Genomic DNA, 19,041 nt, shown 5'->3' with positions numbered 1-19,041 from the left:
AACTCTAAACTGCATGTTTTTAGTAACTGTGTTATAAATCATAATTTGATGCTATCCACATTTGGGTCTTCCCCAAAGCAGAGCAGAATCTCCTGAAACTAGTGCAGTTGAATCCACACAATCCACACCACAGAAAGGACGAGGAAGACCATCAAAAACGCCATCACCATCACAACCAAAAAAAAATGTGTAAGTTGTAAATAATATTAAATTTCAAACCAGTTTCAAATTATTTTGCAAAAGTTCATAAATTTTTAAATATACATAGGGCTGTATTTAAAATCCCATGTATTTAGTCCCATTATACTAGGTAAGATAAAATTTTTATAAACTTACCTAGGTAATTGATATCTCAGTTTAACCCTCTGATAATATTTTTACAGGTTTTAGGCAAATCTCTTTAAATGAATACCAAATAGTTTATTGTTTCCAATACAGATTTTATGGTACCTAAAGAGATGAGAAAGTATTTTTAAATAATCATATTATAGTGACCAAGTTGCCTTGTCATTCCATACTATAGTTTTTCTTACTATCTCTCCTCAGCAACTTTAAAAAAATAGTTTTTAGGGGCGCCTGGGTGGCTTAGTCGGTTGAGCGTCCGACTTTCGCTTAGGTCATGATCTCGCGGTTCGTGGGTTCGAGCCCCGCATCGGGCTCTGTGCTGACTGCCAGCTCAGAGCCTGGAGCCTGTTTCAGAGTCTGTGTCTCCTTCTCTCTCTGACCCTCCCCTGCTCACGCTGTCTCTCTCTCTCTCTCTCCTAGAAATAAATTTTAAAAAATTAAAAAAAAAAAATAGTTTTTATATTATTGCTTTTATTCTTTAAATTGTGTAGGAAAGTAACAGGCATTACTTTTCTTTAAATTATATCCATAGAAATTATCACATGTAGATCTAAAGATTTTGGGGTTTTGATTTTGTTTCTTTTCTAATTAAACGAACACATTTTATCTACATATAAATAGTTTTGGAAGTTCACACAAGCATATATTTATAAGAAAATCACAATAACAAATCTGTATCTAAAATTGTTAGAAGAGCAGGAGCGTCCATGCTGTCATTTGTATCTTTTGCACTTTTTTCTCAGTTACTTAAGTGGAAATAGAATAGCAGGTCTTCCATTAGTCAGAAATTCTGACTGTAATTCTGAGAGTAATCCCATTGCAGTTACATCAGTGCCTTGGCTTTGCAGAGTTGCCAGTACACTTTGGCTAAATACTCAAGTTATCTTAGAAATTTTTCCTATTCCTGTGTATTTCCCAGGAAGAGGAAAACTTGCTTGAGTGTCTAGCTACTTCCTGCCTTCTTCCATTTAATTTTTTCTCAGGTAAAAAGTAAAGGTAAGTACCTTTTTGTGGCAGCTTTGTAAATGTGTTTGGATTCAGTTACGAAAAATAACTATTTTTAAAAAATGAATTCTTAAGGAATATATAATTTCCACAATTAATTTCATAATGAAATAATAGAAAAGCTTTCAGGCTCATAACTTTAATTAGTTTCTGTTTGGACATCAAAAAATTAAGGGCTTAAATGATTATCATGTCATCTAAAATTATATACATCTTTGGGGCGCCTGGGTGGCTTAGTCGGTTAAGCGTCCGACTTTCGCTTAGGTCATGACCTCGCGGTTCGTGGGTTCGAGCCCCGTGTCGGGCTCTGTGCTGACTGCCAGCTCCGAGCCTGGAGCCATTTTCGGGGTCTGTATCTCCCTCTCTCTCTGGCCCTCCCCTGCTCACGCTGTCTCTCTCTCTCTCCTAGAAATAAATAAAAAATACTTAAAAAAGAGTAAAATAAAATTATATACATCTTCATACAAATGTTCTAAACCAAACAAGTATTTCTTTTAAAAATCAATGCAAAGAAAGACTCTATATTCGTCTTAATAGCATATCTTCCCTTTATAGAGAAGCTCTTTTTTTTTTTTTAGAACTAGTAGAATAACATATGTTATGATCTGCCTGTTTTTCTTGTTCCGACCTCAGTGGAATTGAGAAAGATTATATTATTTTCATGTAATTCCTGTTTTTTCTTCCATTAACTCTGAAAAACTGAACCAAGTAAAAAAAAATAAATTACTTGGTTTGAGTGTGGATTAAAGGATACATATTTTGGATTACCCAAGAGAAATGATAAGCTGTATTTTTAATTTAAAAAAAAAAAAAAGAAAGAAAAGTTAATCAGGGCCACCTAGGTGGCTCGATCAGTTAAGCATTTGACTCTTGGCTTCGGTTCAGGTCATGATTCACGGTTTGTGGGTTCAAGACCCTCATCATGCTCCATGCTGACAATGTAAGGGCCTGCTTGGGATTCTCTTTCTCCTCTCTTATGCCCCTCCCCTACTCATGTGTGCACATATTCTCTCAGAAATAAATTTTTGAAAAGTTACCATATAGAGAATAAACTGATGGTTGCCAGAAGGAAGCAGGGATGGCAGCATGGGCAAAATGGGTGAAGGGGAGTGGGAGATAGAGGCTTCCAGTTTGGGAATGAATAAGTCATGGGACTAAAGGGCCATGACATAGAGAATAAGGTCAGTGATGTTGTAGTAGTGTTGTCTGGTGACAGGTGGTAGATGCACTTGTGGTGAGCACAGCACATCACAGTTGAACCACTGTTTTGTATACCTGAAACTGATGTAACATTGTATGTCCACTATACTCAAATAAGAAAAATATTTGAATTTAAAGAATATACTTGCAAATATCAAGAAGGATACATTTGATTAAATGGTGATATGTCTTTCATACATTTGATTGCCTCCTGTGTTTCAGAGAGTACTCGGTGCTAGGGTTTACGGTGACACAGATTAGACCTTATTCTTGTCCTCTTGGGATTAACATCTAACTGGATATGTAATCATTACATTATCACACATAAATATGGAATTGTAAATTGTGATGTGTGCCCTGAGGAAAAATTTAAGGTACTAGAAGAGAATATAATGAGAGAGCTAGGGAATTAGGGAAGTTTTCTCTTTGGAAAGTGAGAATTGATTTCTTGAGAATAGTAGGGGTTAGGCTGATAGAGAACAGGGAGAAGAACACAATTGGAGGGAACATGGTGTTGAAGGTTCCAAAGTAGGAAAAGTCTTGGTCAATTCAGAGAGTTGAAGAAAGGCAATAATTTGCTAGATTGTAGTTGTAAGGAATTGGGGAATGGAAAGAGATGAGAATGGACAGGTAGCCAACAACTGTCTGCAGGGCCTTATATATTATGTTAGGAAGGTTTACAGAATTTCTCTCAGTATAGGAGGGAGTTGTCTAGGGGGAGTGAGTGACATCAGCTGTTTTTACATTAAGAATTATAAGGCCAGATGAAGACTGGTACACTATTAATACACAAGGCTTCTAAATTTTCTGTTTTGAGCAACTTAGTAGATACAGGTGCCTTTACTGAGTTGGGAAAGATAAAAAGGAAGAACCGACTTTGGGTTATGTTTTAAGATCTTTTATTGTCTTGGTCTCAGTCACATGTTTTATGTTACTTGGTCAGTGTTTGTGAGATTCTAAGATTAAACACTGGGTTGGGGTTTAGAATAAGAATAATATTTCTTGTTTCATAAGGTAATGGAAGATAAAAAGTAGAATAAATGAGAATTTATGAAATATTTAAGGCATTTCCTCTGAGGTAATCTACTACTTAAAGATCAGAATGTTCATTTTATTTTACCTCTGTTTTACTCTAGCCGTGTAGGACGTTCCAAACAAGCAGCTACTAAAGAAAATGATTCAAGTGAAGAAGTAGATGTGTTTCAGGGTAGCTCTCCTGTCAATGATGATGTTCCACAGGAAGAAACAGAGGAAGAGGAAGTTTCTACAGTAAATGTATGTGTTTGTTAAAGTACCATGTGTGATAGCATAGAATATAGGAATAGAGTTGATAAATACTTGGTCAGCTCCATATAGCACTTGCTGTTACTTATAATGCTAAGTATTTATTTACTTTTCTTCAGTTCGTAGTAGTGTTTCACCTACCAGCTTGGGTAATGAGAGAACATCCTTTATGGAATCCTGAAACTATGTGAAAATAATAGACATAGCCTAGTGAAAGTGTAAATGTCAAGTTTATAACTGAATGTGGAGAAGTAGCATTCTGATACTTCTTGATTTTAGACCACTGTTTTGTGTTAAATAGACTATGGTTAATGTTTTTTAACTTTTTCTTTGAGTTTCATAGTAGTTTCAGAAATTAGTCATATAGAATAAAATCATGTCTTTGAAATTTATAAAATTGGTAACATATTTCTTTTACAATAAGGCAGAATGTGAATTCTTCCTAATTTTTTCTTAAGTAAAGAATGGCTTTGTCAGTTAACACATCTTCGTTATTTCATTTTGGAAGACATGCAGCTAACACATTTAAGTAAACTCTTCTGTTAATGATACACCAGTGCTGAATATTTGGAAAAGCAGTCAGCCGTCTTTGAGAAACCTGTGTTCTGAGATCAAATCCCAGAGTTGACCCCCACCCCTCTGTGCTTTTTAACATAATCAGCACTTTTATCTGTACCAGGGTTCACTTATGCACCAGATATTCACAGAAAAATATCTGAACTGTGGTCTCAAACTTGTTGGGCTTGTTTCTTACAGCATTATTATTTTTTTATTGTTTTGGATGTAAAAATAAGAGTCCATAGTGACTAATGTCTTCATCAAAACAACAACAACAACAACAACAACTAAACCATAAATTAATTGACTTAAAATCCTGTTCTGCTTATATTCATCTTAATACTGATCTTTTTAGAGCTGAAGTTTTATGCTTCATTGTACTTGCCAGTAAATGGTAACACGTCTGAAATCCAGATTCCTGTGTATTTGGTAACTGTTTTCCCAGAAAGACAACTGTAAGCCTAAGGGTAAACATAAGTGACAAGATATTTGCAGTTGTTTTTCTTGCTGTTGACATTGCTTTCTGTTCATTTCTCTTTAAAATTATTAAATAGAAAAGTAAAATAGTTTTCTCTTTTGCTATTATGGGAAAGGCTATTTATGGGCATTCAAATATTATATAAGTTCTAAATATGTGATGCTGAGGCAAAACTAAAAATAGGAGAAAGGTTTGAAGTGAGGAAAAGCAAAGAAAATCAGGAACAACTAAGAATAGTGATTTGTTTAAAAAGTAATATTAATTACTGCTAAGTCTGGTATCTTAATTAAGCATCTGGTAATTTTTCTTTTAAGGTACGGCGGCGAAGTTCTAAAAGAGAAAGGCGATGAACAAATGTAATTAGTAACTTTCTGTGTGAAAGCTTTGAAAAGAAGCATTTGTTTTTTGTCAAGCTTGAGGCTAAGTAATGCCTTTGATGCACAAAGCGGGACTGCTGGAGAGTGGACAGTTGGACCTTACTTTGATGACCTCACATATTTGTGGTCACAGCGCTTTAGCCATAGGCGTGGTGATAACATTGACTCTGGAGTCCTGTGAAAGTGTGATGTGCGATGGCTATGTAGACATAAACTAAAGAAGAAACTTGTAAATATATTTTTTCTTTATTTTCCTTTTTTTCTTTCTTCTTTTTTTTTTTTTTTTAAATGTTTCTGAATTCTAAAGTGCTTGTATAGCTTTTATCTGCGGCTTTAAACTGACAGTCCCAACTGTTTATTGGATCTATTGATTTGGAAAGAGTTTGTTAGGATAGATCTTAAGCAGTGATCTGTCAGTGTTTGTATTTGTATTCTCTGCAATTTTACTGTGAAAAAATTTTTTTCAACAAATGGTGTCATTTTCTTGATGTCATTGTTTGTTGGAGAGTTAAATGGTCTCTTTCCCTTGTGTATCTTACCTAGTGTTTACTCCTAGGCACCCTTAATCTTCAGAGGTGCTAAGTGGTCTGCCATTACATCTGCATGATGCCTCCAACAGGAGGGCACCATGCAGATTGTGAAATAGTCCTGACGTTTGGTTATTTTACACCTCAGTATTGGTCTCAGAATTTTCTGGCCTTTCATGGCAATGAAAACTTTAAGAAAAGAGAGATTTAAAATATTTTAATTTTAAAGAGTGTGTTATAAAATAATGTACTGAATTCTTTATCCCATTTTATCATCATCCCTTTTCAGTTTTTATTAATCTACTGTATCAATAAAATTCTGTAATTTGAATTAGTTTTTAATAGTCTAGAATGTTATTGTGTATAGATATTTCCTCTTGAACATTATGTTCAGAAATGCAGATTATTACACTATAATATAAAATCCAATATATACACATAGAAAGTTCCAGTTCTCCATAACAGTGTAAAGTTAATCAGAAAGAAAAAATTTTATTGATGCAGTGTGTCTTTATAAAGCTGTTCTTGAAAGCAAGTGTTTTGTATTTTATAGTGAGTTGCATGTTTATGAAAAAAGTGCTGAAAATGGGATGTGCTCTTTTCTGTAAATTCATATTTAGCCATAGTATATGATAGATTGCCCCATAACATAGTTTTTCATCAAGAGTTTATTATTGTACTTTATTTTGGAGCCAAAAAAGTTGTTTTTTTTGGGGGGGTAGGGTGGGAATGATATATCCAACTATATGAGCTACTGTAGGTATCACATTCTTATAAATTTTGAATGAAATTCCACTTTGTCTGCATTGGGAGAAGTGGAAATTTATTTGGATTTAGAGCAGATCTTTTTTTTTTCTTCATTGTAATCTGCAAAGTATAGAAACAAATTACTTAAATCAGTATCCTTTATACAGTTTTATAAACTGTATTTTGAACCAAAACATAAAAGTTACTACTTAATGCTTGCCTAAATTCAGTTTAGTATTTCAGGTGCTGTTCTTTTGTTTTTTCACAGTTAACACCAGAAAAGAAAATCATATCCTAACTTATTAAATTTATCACATTGAATAATGGAGCATTTTCATACAATACACCATTATGTTGAAGGTATATTTCCAAGATTGGTTATAATAGAGGGGGGATATAATAAAGAAACTACTATTTTGGAAAATGACATTTTACTATTTTCCAGTGTATCACAATTGAAGTGATTATTTTTCTTTTAAAGATTTCTTCATGTTTATGAAACGGCCTTTTATTTTTTAAAAAATGTTTTGAATTGTGTCTTAATCTCTCAATATTTAACTATTCTTCATTTCCAACAGTACTGACACCAGTGATTATGGGAAGCTGCTGCATACAAAGCAGCTAATGTCGGACCAAGATACATTGGTTTTTAACCGTTTCATGAACTCAGTTCTCCCAAACACGCTATTTGTATCTCAGCAGTACAAAGGCATGTTTTTAAATCTATAAAATAAAGAATAAGGGATAGCTTTGTATTTTTGTCGTTGACTAAATTGCACCAGAAATGTTTATGGAAGTATATCTTTAAGACCATTTTATAAAACATAATGAAAAAATGGTTGTGGAGGATTTTTATTTGCATGATCATAGTTAACCAAATTTCATTGCACACTAATTCTGTACATCAGTTCACAAAAAATGTTCATTGTAGATTTTGTTTAATGCCAATAAGTCTGTGATTTTACAACATGTCTGTTCACTTTTTGGGAGGATTATGATGTAAATTTTCCATTTTTCTGTAGAAAAATAGGTGCAATAATGATCAAAGTTTTGATGTCCTGAGTCTTCATCTTTTAGGGGATTATCTTATTATGTTTGAACGTAACATTTCACGTACTGACATCTGGAGAGCCACATACTATAACTAAAGTAAAATTAAGTATGTATACAACATTAATTGCTAACAATAGTTAGCAAACTCTTCAGTCATAGTCATAATGTTAATTTTGAAAATATGTACTGTATAAAATTGAGAAAATATTTAACTCACTGTAACAACTTCCATTATGAAAATCTTATGACTTTTCGGTGAGGTTACCTTGCTGCACTCTGTAGCAAGTTCATTTAATCTACAGTATAATGAGATTTCCTGCTGCAGTGCAACAGGAAGCTTTTGTTTTCAGTGATCTCCACTGTATATGTAAATTACCAATGTGGCTGTAAAACTTGTTCCAGGTATTAAAGGTTAAATTACTTTCTGTATCTTCTTACAACTTGTAAGTTTGATTTTTAAGATTTCCTTTTGCCCACTTGAAGAATGTCAGGAATTTAAGAATTTGTTTAACTTGGGCATATCTCCCCGACCACACAGTATTATGTCACTATCATGAACAATTGGTATTTAGGTAGATAACCAGTTTCAGACACATTTTTTGGATTTTCTGTGAAGTTGAATAAACATGAAAGCTAATATGTAATTGTATTACTTTATTTATGTGAATCAGTATTTAAATATGTTTACTAAATGAAGAAAGGCACATTTTGATGATTTTTTATTTTGGAGACTTTTGTTGCATGGAAAGGAAATCTCTTTCCCAGTAACATGTTTTCAAGCTTTTTATTTAAACTTCTCATGTAAAATTTTGGCTAACAGAGATTACTAAGTACTGTTTAAGTTAAAGGTTTGCATAACTGAAGAAAATAAATGTTTCATATAAACTTTAAAAGTAAGCACTGAGAATCTAAGTTGCTAATGGCAGTTTTATTCATTTGTTCAGCAAATAGTTACTGAGTGCTTACTATGTGTTAGGTTAGTTATAGGGAATAAAGTGTGACTCTCCCCGGCGGGGGGAGGGGAAGGGAGATAAGGAAACAATTATTACATATATAATGTCAGATTGTGAAAAGTGTGGTGAATAGAAAAGGAAAAACTAGACGGACAGTAGAAATGATTGGAGGTGAAGCTATTTTATATTTTGACCTATGTTATTCAATACATAAAATGTAGGATTATTATGCCTTTATGATTAAGTCATACTTTCATAGTTGTAAAGTGTCACTCAATATCTGTACAAATACTCCCATGTATACTTTGTCTGACATGAATATAGCCATACCAGTTTTGTTTGCATGACAAAGCTTTTTCTGTCCTTTTATTTTCACCCTATTTATATATATCTTTAAAGTGTGTGTTGTGTAAACATTTTATTATTTGGCCTTGCTCTTTTATTCAGTTATAGAATCTTTGTTCTTTAGAGTGTTCAGACTATTTACTTTTGATATAATTACTGAGTCATAGTAGGTTTTTAAGTTCATCATCTTACTGTCTTTTTTTTGCCAATCTTTTTCTTATTTATTTGCTCCTTTTCATACCTTCTTTTGGCTCAGTGAAGTACTGTTGACCTTTGAGCAAATGGGGATTAGGAATGCCACCCCCACATCGTTGGAAATCCACCCGAAACCTTGGAGTTCCCCAAAACTTAACTGCTGATAGCCTCCTCTTGATCAAAAATCCTTACCAGTAACATAGTTGATTAAGACATATTTTGTATGTTTTTTGTATTATATACTGTATTCTTAGAATAAAGTAAGCTAGAGAAAGGAAATTATTATTAAAATGATAAGGAAGAGAACATACTTTTACAGTACTGCACTATATCAAAAAAGAATCCAGTTCAAACCCATGTTGTTCAAGGATCAACTGTACTTAATACTATTCTGTGTCTTCTGTTGGCTTCTTAGTAATACCTGATTATATTATTTTTCTGTGGTCACCCTACAGATTACAGTATCTATGTTTGGCTTATTATAGTCTCTGTTATATTAATGCTTTTTCTACCTTGTGGACAATTAAAGAACTTTAAAATGGCTCAACTCCATTTGCTGCCTCCCTACTCTTTGTGCTATAGTTTTTATATGTTCTGTGGTTATAAATGCCAAAGTATCATTACTTTAGGTAGTCAGTGTTCTTTCCTGTGTCGGTCTCCTTTCTTGTTTACACATACATTTTCCTCTCCTCTTTGTTACTTTTTTAATATAGTTTTGTGCTTTCATCTTAATTCCTTTTCCTTTAGCCTGAGAAGCTTCTTTTAGTATTATAGTGCAGATCTTGTGGCAGTTAATTCAGTCAGCATTTGTTTGAAAGGTCTTTATCACACCTTCGTTTCTGAAGAGTATTTTCTTTGGATACAGAATTCTAGATTGGCAGTTTTATTTATTTGGCGCATTCTATTTTCTTCTGGTTTTCATATTTTCTGTTGTAGTAAAGGCAGCTGGAAAACCTTTTCATTCCTCATAAGTCATGTATCTTTTTTTCTGTATTTTAGAATTTTCTCTCTCTTCTCAGCAATTTGGCTATGGTGCACCTCTTTATGGTTTTCTTTTTTAATTTTGCTTAGGGTTTACTGAGCTATGCAATCTGCAGGTTGATGTATTCTATCAGTTGTGAAAAATCCTTGGTCATTATTCCTTCACATATTCTGCTCTTACTGCTTCTCTTTCTGAGACTCCAATTATAAGTATGTTGTAGTATTTGTGTCTCGTGTGCTCTTTATTTTCTTTGGTGTTCCTTCTGGTTTTCTCTTTGTGCTTCAGTTTGGATATTTTCTATTGATGTATCTTCAGATTTACCAATCTCTTCTGCCTTGTGCAGTCTTCCATTTAACCCATCTAATTAGCTAATTTCAAATACTGTACTCTTTAGTTTTAGAATGTTTAATTATATAATTAATATAATTAATTATATTTTATGGATTTAATTTCTCTTCTAAACATCTTTTTTTTTCTTTTTAACACTGCTGGCAGGGATTTGAATTATGTAACTAACTCCAACATCTGAATCATCTGTGGATCTTAGTCTGTTACCTAATTTTTCTTTAATTATCAGTCACATTTTTCCTGATAATACTTCTTTCTCCCTCTATCCAGGGCTTATAATGTTTTTCTTTTATTCAGGACAATGTATATAAAAGAACTGAAGGATTGAAGTTGATGTAATTTCCCCTCCCTCAGCCCCTGCCAGGAGATTTACCTTGTTTTCTTAGTATTGTAGAGATTGATCACTTCAGTCCATGGAGTTGGTCTTGGGGTACAGTTTTAATTAGACTAGTCCACTTGTTTCAAAAGGCTTGAGGATAAAACTTATATTATGTGACAGGCCTTTCCCTTTAACACAGCAAGACTATAGATTTCATTTAGCCTTTCCAGCCCAGCTGAGAAGTAGGAAGGCTATTTTACATAGGACAGTCAAAGAAGATTCTTTGAAAAGATGACATCTGAGCGTGGACTTCTGTTAAGTGAGAGATAAAGCCCTGTGAACACCTAGGAAAAAAATAGGCCGAAGAAAGAATAAGTACAGAAGTCCTTAGGGAAGAATGAACTTTGAGTTTATCAGTAATTTCAAGAAGGATCATGTTTCTGGAGTGAAAGTGACCATGGGATACAAGGGTAAGAGGGAAAGTCAGAAGATAGTGAAGAGTCTGATCATAACTGTATGTCTCTTGGGAGTTGTATCTAAAGTTTGAAGGGAGTCCATTGTGGGACTTTGAGTAGGAGAGTGGCAAGATCTGGGCTTTTTTGTTGTTAATTAAAAAATACAATTGACTCATGAACAATGCAAGGTTAGGGGTGCTGACACCTTCTTCCCCAGAAAAAGTTGAAAACTTGTGTATAATTCTTGAGTCCCCCTGAATTTAACTACTGATAGCCTTCTTGTTGACTGAAAGCCTTACTGATAACAGTCAATTAACACATTTTGTATGTTATGTATATTATATTACTGTATTCTTATAATTAAGTAGGAAAAAATATTAAGAAAACCATGAAGAGGGGCTCCTGGGTGGCTCAGTCGGTTAAGTGTCCGACTTCGGCTCAGGTCATGATCTCACAGTTCATGGGTTCGAGCCCCACATCAGGCTCTGTACTGACAGGTCAGAGCCTGGAGCCTGTTTCAGATTCTGTGTCTCCCTCTTTCTGACCCTCCCCTGCTCATGGTCTCTCTCTCTCTCAGAAATAAATAAAACATAAAAAAAGAAAGAAAATCATGAAAAGAAAATGCATTTCTAGTACTGAATGTATAGGGGGAAAAATCCATGTATAAGTGGACCTGCACTGTTGAAACCTGTGTCATTCATAGGTCAACTGTACTTTCAACTCAACATGTCTGAAGAACTGAGCATCTAACTAACCTTCCCTTCCCAAATCTGGTCATCTTCATGTATCTGTAAATAGAACTAGCATTCAATTAGTAATATAAATCAGAAATCTAAAAATTTCCCCCTGGCTTTTTGGCTTCCTAACCCTTTCATCTAATCCTGTTGAATTTATCACCTGATTATCCCTGGAATATTTCTACCTTTTTTCACCAAAGCAGTCTCTTGTAAGTGCTTATTTCTTCGCCTCCAAACTGGTATGCTCACACTTATTCTTGCCTAACCTCAAATTCATTATCACAGTGTAGGCAAACTGTTGAAATACAGTGATCCCATCTACCCTAGTGGCAACAGCAACAACATTAATAAACAACAGAAATTCTGCAACCTTTTAACAATTTACCTTTGCCTTTAGGATAATGTCCCCCACAAAGCTCTGTCACTTCTGTCTGGCCAGTCTTTGTAGTCTATGCCAGATACACTATTCTTTCAGTCCCTTGCACTTAGTTGCCAGAGGCACAAGCTATTAGGGTGTATATAAAGCTATATAGACATTCAAAAGATAAGGCATATTCTGTTGTCTGCCTGGAGCACTTTTTCTTCTTCTCTATCTAGGTTCCTACTCAAACTACAAGTGAGAATTTTTCCTAAGGCAGCCTGCCTTGGTTTCTGTGATCAGAGCAAAACCCGCTATCATCTGCCCCCTTACCTTACCTCTCCATAGCTCTTCACACAGTTGGCATCTAGATTATTTGATTAATGCCTGTCCCACTGCCTCCAGAATGCTCCTCTATATGGAGACAGAGATGATATATGTTTTTGTTGACTAGTTTATCTCTAGTGCTCAGCACAGTGCCTAGTAAGCACTTAAAAAAAGTTTGTTGAATAAATTAACTTTAGTAATATTTAGGTACATTAGGAAATTTAAGATCAAGGAACTTGATAATTTATTGTGCTAGGCACCTTATTAAGAGCTTTTCACAAATTATCATCCCATATCGTCCTCACTGCAGCTCTGTGTGTTATTTGGCAGTAGGCCCTTTAACAGGTGAAAAAACTGAGGATCAGAAATTGTGGTTCACCCAAGATTTCATATCTCTAAAGTGGTGACTGAAGATTCGGTCACCTCTGTTTAACTCCAAAGCTACCCTTTCTGTACTACATCAAATGTTAATCATAAAATCAACATTGAATAAATATTAATAAATTTTAAAGTAGTGATAATGTAATTCTTCAGTTGTGTTGGGATTTCCTAGTCAAGAGGATGAAAGTAGTATTGGCCACATTTTACTGGATACTCTGCTACCTGTTTGCCTATATTATCTCCCATTAGAAAAAATGTATATTATCAACATTGTACAAATAAGCCTCAGACTTGTCTATAGTTCCCAGAGTAGAGCTATTCAGAGTTGATGGTCTTAATACTTAAACTATAGGTTTGGGCTAGAATTCAAACTACTTACTTAAACCAAAACATCTGTCTATTTATTGAAAGCATATAAAATGCTTCAGACTGAGATCTTAGAAAGTGATGGATAAAAATCTCAATTACATTTATTGTTCATAATCTGCTTGCTTGTGCTAATGCGTTTAACTGGGTTCACCATATAATCTTCTGCATTATGGACCTTGGGTGCCTGTAGTTTTGTATAAAAATCTTGGGAGAAAAATTCCTGCAGAAATGGTAATAACTTGTTAACACGTTACATGTGATGTGTGAATGTTTGTGAGTTGGGTGCCTGCCAGATCTATTCATTTAAGGAACTGAGAGACCCATCTGGGTGAGGTGAAAAATTTTTTGAGTTGTGGTTGGGTAGTGAGGAGATAGTTTCTTTGCACAAGTAGTTAAGTTTGAGAGAACATTAATTATATAGGGCTTTGCATTCTAAAGCCAGCTAAGGAAGCTGCTGTTGACTTTAGAGCAAGAGAATGAAGCATATAAAACATATTAAGACTTGTAACATGACAGCTTTAAAAGAGTGTGTAATACAGTTAAGGGACTATAAATAGAGGGTCTGGTTGGTCAACTGTAATGTTAGAATACGTTAGCTTAGTAGTTTGCTCTGAAGAAGCAATTATCTTGTCTTCAACACTCAAGCCATTCATAACTAGAAATTGTTAGAAGAGTTCTATAGTTCCCTTATTCAGATAGGCAGACAAAGTTCAACATTAATTAAGTTAAATATTTTTGTTTTGATTTAAAAATTCATATGGGGGTGCCACGGGGTGGCTCAGTTGGTTTAAGCATCTGACTTAGGATTTTGGCTCAGGTCATGGATCTCATCATTTGTGAAGCCCTGCTTTAGGCTCTGTGCTATCAGCACAGATATCTGCATGGGATTCTCTCCGCTTGCTCTGCTCCTCCCCCACTCAGGCGTGCTCTTTCTCTCAAAATAAATAAACATTTAAAAAAAAAAAACCCTCTACTCATTAAAAAAAATTCACACAGGGACTTCCAAAATACTTTCCCGTAGAAAAGAGGTAGAAACAACACAGACATTCAGTGCAAAATGTGAAAATCACTCTTTAGTTCACTAGGTCAGGATTTCAGTCTGTCACACTTTCTCATTTATATATACTTTGTTTTTGTGTAAGTGGGATCATACTATATCTTTCTACAACTTTTTCTCTAATATTCTCATAAGGCTGTCAGCACATACGGGTTTATCTCATCCTTTGAACAATTGCATAATCCCCATTGTATGGGTATGCCATGATTTATTTAATTACTGGTCTTGGGGGCATTTGGGTTATTTACACTGTTCCCTATTACAAATAATGCAGTAAATGATCATCTCTGTATGTCTGTGCCACAGGCACAGGTTTCCTGTAAGAAATAGATTCCTATGCAGAGAATTGTGGTGTTCCTTAATTTTTTTATTTTTTAAAAAAAGTTTATTATTTTTGAGAGAGCGCAAGCAAGTGGTGGAGAGGCAGAGAGAGGGAGACAGGATGTGAAGCAGGCTCTGTGCCAACAGCACAGAGCTAAATGTGGGGCTTGAACTCACCGACCATGAGATCATGACCTGAGCCAAGATGAAGAGTCAGATGCTTAACTGAGCCACCCAGGCATCCCTGTGGTGTTCCTTTAAATGATAAATTCTGCCCATTGCTTTCTTAAAAGGGTACCAATTAATGCTTTAAAATTTTTTCTCATTCCAGTGGTTACAAATTAATGTTTTCATTTTCATTTCTCTCATCACAAGACAGAACTGCCTTGTTGCACAGATTTTCATTTCAGTTATTTTTGTCCTATGAATTACTTGCTGATACCATTTTTCTACCTTTTTTCTTTTTAGCGTTATCATCTCTGGGTAAAAAGGGAGGAGGTACGGATGGGTTATGATTCTAGCCACGCTGTGTTACATTTCCTTACAAAAAGGGACTGCTGTTTTGGGCTAACGTACAGTAGTCCCCCTCCTCTGGGGTTTTGCTTTCTGTGGTTTCAGCTACTTACAGTCAACTGCAGGTCAGAAGCAGGTGATCTTCCTTCTGAGGTATCGTCAGATGGTCAGTAGTAGCCTAGCGCTGTCACAGTGTCTGCGTCATTCACCTTCATTCTCATCACAGAAGCATTTTATTATCTCACATCATCCTAACAAGAAGAGTGAATGCAGTACAATAAGATATTTTGAGAGGCTATATTCACATAGTTTTTTTATCACAGTATATTATTATAATTGTTTTATCAGTAGTTATTGTTAATCTCTTTTGTGCCTGATTTATAAATTAAACTTTTATCTTAGGTATGTATGTATAGGAAAAATACATCATGTATTTTCTAGGGTTCGGTCCCATCCCATCCACAGTTTCAGACATCCACTGGGGTCATAGAATGTGCCCTCCTGGGGATGTGGGAGGACTGCTGTCTGCTGAGAGTGAGCTTACCATCTGTCTTTACAGATTCTCACATTATTCTCTGGCTTGTTAAATATATGGAAGATACCTTCTAGTGAGTCACCTATCTTTAAGCTTTTTAAAATGGCATTTTCTGTTGTTAATACAGAGGTTTTTCCTTTTTGCGGGCTCAACTCTGTCAGTAGTTTTCGTTACGGCTTCTGGGTTTTGTGCTTACTACTACAAGATTTTGAAAATATTTACCTGTTTTCTTCTAATACTTACAGGGTTGTTTGTTTTGTTATTGTTACATTATTTAATCCACCTGCTGACTATTTTTGTATCTTGTGTGTGATTGTGGTTTAACTCAATTTTCTCTTACATGTAGTTACTTCTCTTAACACAGTTTATTGTATAGTTTCTCTAACCTCTACTAATTTGAAATGCCACAGGTATCGTGAACTAAATCTACCTACCTGGATCTGTTTTTAGAGTCATATTTGATTGATTTCTGTCTATGCCTATAACCAACATCTAATGTAATTACTATATCTATATTTTTTTCTATTTTGTCTGAAAATTTTCCCTAAGTTTTAATTTTAACGTGTCTTACTATTCCTGGCTATTCTTGTTTTCTTTTACTTAGAATACCAACGTCTTTACAATAATACTAAGTCTGCTCACTGAGAGAGATTTTTTAAATGGCCTTCCCTTCAAGCAGTTTTATTATTTTCTCCATAGGAATAGGCTTTGCATCTTTTAAAAAATATCTTTTGGATTTTAGTGTCATTGTAAACATTGTTATTGTTATCATTTCTTTATTTCCTAATTGGTTATGCCTGCTAAGTTGTTTTCAGTCCCTTTACTGAGCTTCTCTATCGGCTGTAATAGTTTTCCAGTTAATTCTCTTGGATTTATTAGATAGATAACACTCTCTCCAAATAGTTTTGTCAGTATTACTTCTAATTGTTCTGATACTTATATGTCGTGTTTATCTGGTCTAATTGTATTGGTTGGCACCTCCAGAGTATTAAATAGAAAGCCTCTTGCCTTTTTCCAGTTTAAGAAAGTTTCTATTTCTGTTTAATCAGGGTTATTAAAAAATAAAATTTGGAGTGTGTGTTCAATTCCATGTTTGCATAACAGTTTATGCTTTTTAAAATGTCATTATTAATCTAATGAATTATATGTACAGTCGTCCTTGCTTTGATAGGATTAACCGAGCGTAGCTTGGTCATACTACTAGATTCAGAGTGCTAACGTTTTACTTAATACCCTTATATTCATGTTGAGTTAATAACTTTACAATTTTCTTTGTTGTGTTAAAGTTTTTTGGATATTGATATCAGGGGTTTTGCTGACCTTCTAGAATTAGTTGAAAAGCCGAACTATATTTTTCTATCAAACAGTTCATATAATGTAGGAGTTCTTTACTTCCTGAAATCTTTATAGAGCTTACATTTAAATTGTACATGGTGCCTTTTTAAATTTCATTTTTAAAGATTTCCAAGTTAAAAATATTTCAGAGATCCAGGAAATACTACAGTAGACCATCATGATCTCATTCTCCAAGTTTAAAAGGTGTTAACACTTTCCCATATGTTTTTCAGTTCTAATCTACCTTCCTCCCCCAATACATACACATGTTCTTTCTCTCTTCTCCCTGTGAGCAGCAGAATCTCTCAGGAATGTTTACCAATCAGTGTTGCAGTGTTTCTTTACTGTAAGAATAAACATTCCATAACTGTGCCACAGATGCTGTGGAACGATTGAATTTACATTCATCCCTTTGTGGGGAAGAAACGCTCCCATAGTATATGTGCGATGCAAAAGCTGCATCCTTCGTTTGTTTTTAATAAGAAATGAGGTATTAAAAGGTGTGACCAAAGCATATGTCTCTTTCTTCCTTTTTTACTAAGAAATAACTATCCTGATATTAATGTGTGTTTTTCCTATGGATGTTTTCATCATTTTACACATGTATATATTTTTTTAAAAATACATAGAACTCTTTTATGTGTTTTTAAATATGGAAGAAGGCCTATCACATCCATAATTTTGAAACCTATTTTTCGCCCAGTACTTTGTCTTTGAGATAGAGCTATATCGATACCTATTGATCTCTCTGTTTTTTCACAATATAACATCTCTGAAATTGGTATGTGTCTTAAATCAGTCATGTCTTAGAATTGGCAGCATTTCTTTCTTAATGACAAAATAATGATGTACCTTATAATTGATGGCATCTAAGATTTGATTAAATCCTGTGGTTAATTCCTCTTAATTGCCTTTGTAAGGGATTCTGTTGTTTGAATATACCACAGTTAATCCATTATAAAAATCCAGTATAAAACACTGTTAACCATTTTTCTTTTAATGGATAATCAGATGTTTTGCACCTTCATTATTGCAAACCAGTACCCAAGTGAACAAACATCCTTCCTGTCTCATAAAAACAATCATTCGGAATGGAAATGTTGAATCTAATGAATGTGGATATGCTACTTTTAGGTATTGCCAAATGGCATTCCAAAGTAGTTGTATTACTTTATATTCCCACCAGCAATGTATAAGAGCTTTTGTTTGCTTTTCATTTTTAGACTCGAATCCATTTGAAATTAACTCTGTGTATGCTGTGAGTTAGGGTCTTTTTTTTTTTTTTTTTTTAACAAATGCATAGCCATTCACCTCAGCACTATTATTAAATAGTGCTTATTAAATAGTTTATTAGTTTATTTTTCTATTTTTATTTAAATGCCACATCATATACCAAGTGACTTTATACAGTACAATATATTAAAAGCTATATTTATTTTTATGTTTGTAATATTTCTAGGCTCTCTTTTGTGCTCCATTAGTTTATATATGTACTCCAACAACCAGTATTCTTTTTTCCAATATTTTTTCATTCTATAGTTTTGTAGTAGGCATGTCCCTTAATACCCTTCAAAACTGTCTTGGCTATTCTCTTTTCACACGTGCACATGAATTTTAAAATCAGTTTGGCAAATTCTGGGGAAAAACTCATTCAGATTTTTATCCAAAGTGTGTTTAAGTTATTTTGGACATGATAATCATCTTTATGATATTGAATCTTCCCACCCATGAGTACAGTCAGGTGGTTGGTGTCTGTTTATCTTTTATATCTATCAGTAAGTTTTACAGTGTCCTTGATAAGAGTCATGTGAACTGTATCTTATTGCTTTTTCTAATTGTTTATTGCTGGTGGATAGGAACACTAACTTAGCCTACCCTTACTCCTTTACCTTGAGTCCTTTGAGGCCTAAAAGTTAGGAGCTGAAGCTCTTATAATC

General features: G+C 34.2%; 1 protein-coding gene across 5 annotated transcripts in view; it reads left to right on the top strand.

Annotated features, from left to right (window-relative positions):
• Positions 1-8,211, top strand: part of PDS5B (PDS5 cohesin associated factor B) — a 199,787-nt gene extending 191,576 nt beyond the window's left edge. For 2 of the 5 annotated variants that reach the window (XM_039239836.1, XM_039239834.1), the window contains exons 33-35: positions 82-189; positions 3,687-3,825; positions 5,185-8,211. In XM_039239836.1, the coding sequence (XP_039095767.1) occupies positions 82-189; positions 3,687-3,825; positions 5,185-5,220 (283 nt within the window). In that variant the 3' untranslated portion in view covers positions 5,221-8,211. Of the gene's footprint in view, positions 1-78; positions 190-3,686; positions 3,826-5,184 lie in introns of all 5 variants that reach the window. The other 3 variants (XM_039239835.1, XM_039239833.1, XM_039239837.1) reach the window with 2 other exon arrangements.
• The last annotated feature ends 10,830 nt before the right edge of the window (positions 8,212-19,041 follow it).

This window comes from Hyaena hyaena, unplaced genomic scaffold, assembly GCF_003009895.1.
Source record: "Hyaena hyaena isolate Hyena2069 unplaced genomic scaffold, ASM300989v1 scaffold_163, whole genome shotgun sequence".
Taxonomy (NCBI): Eukaryota; Metazoa; Chordata; class Mammalia; order Carnivora; family Hyaenidae; genus Hyaena; species Hyaena hyaena.
The sequence above is the reverse complement of the archived record's forward strand: the minus strand, read 5'-3'. Positions and strand labels throughout refer to the sequence as shown.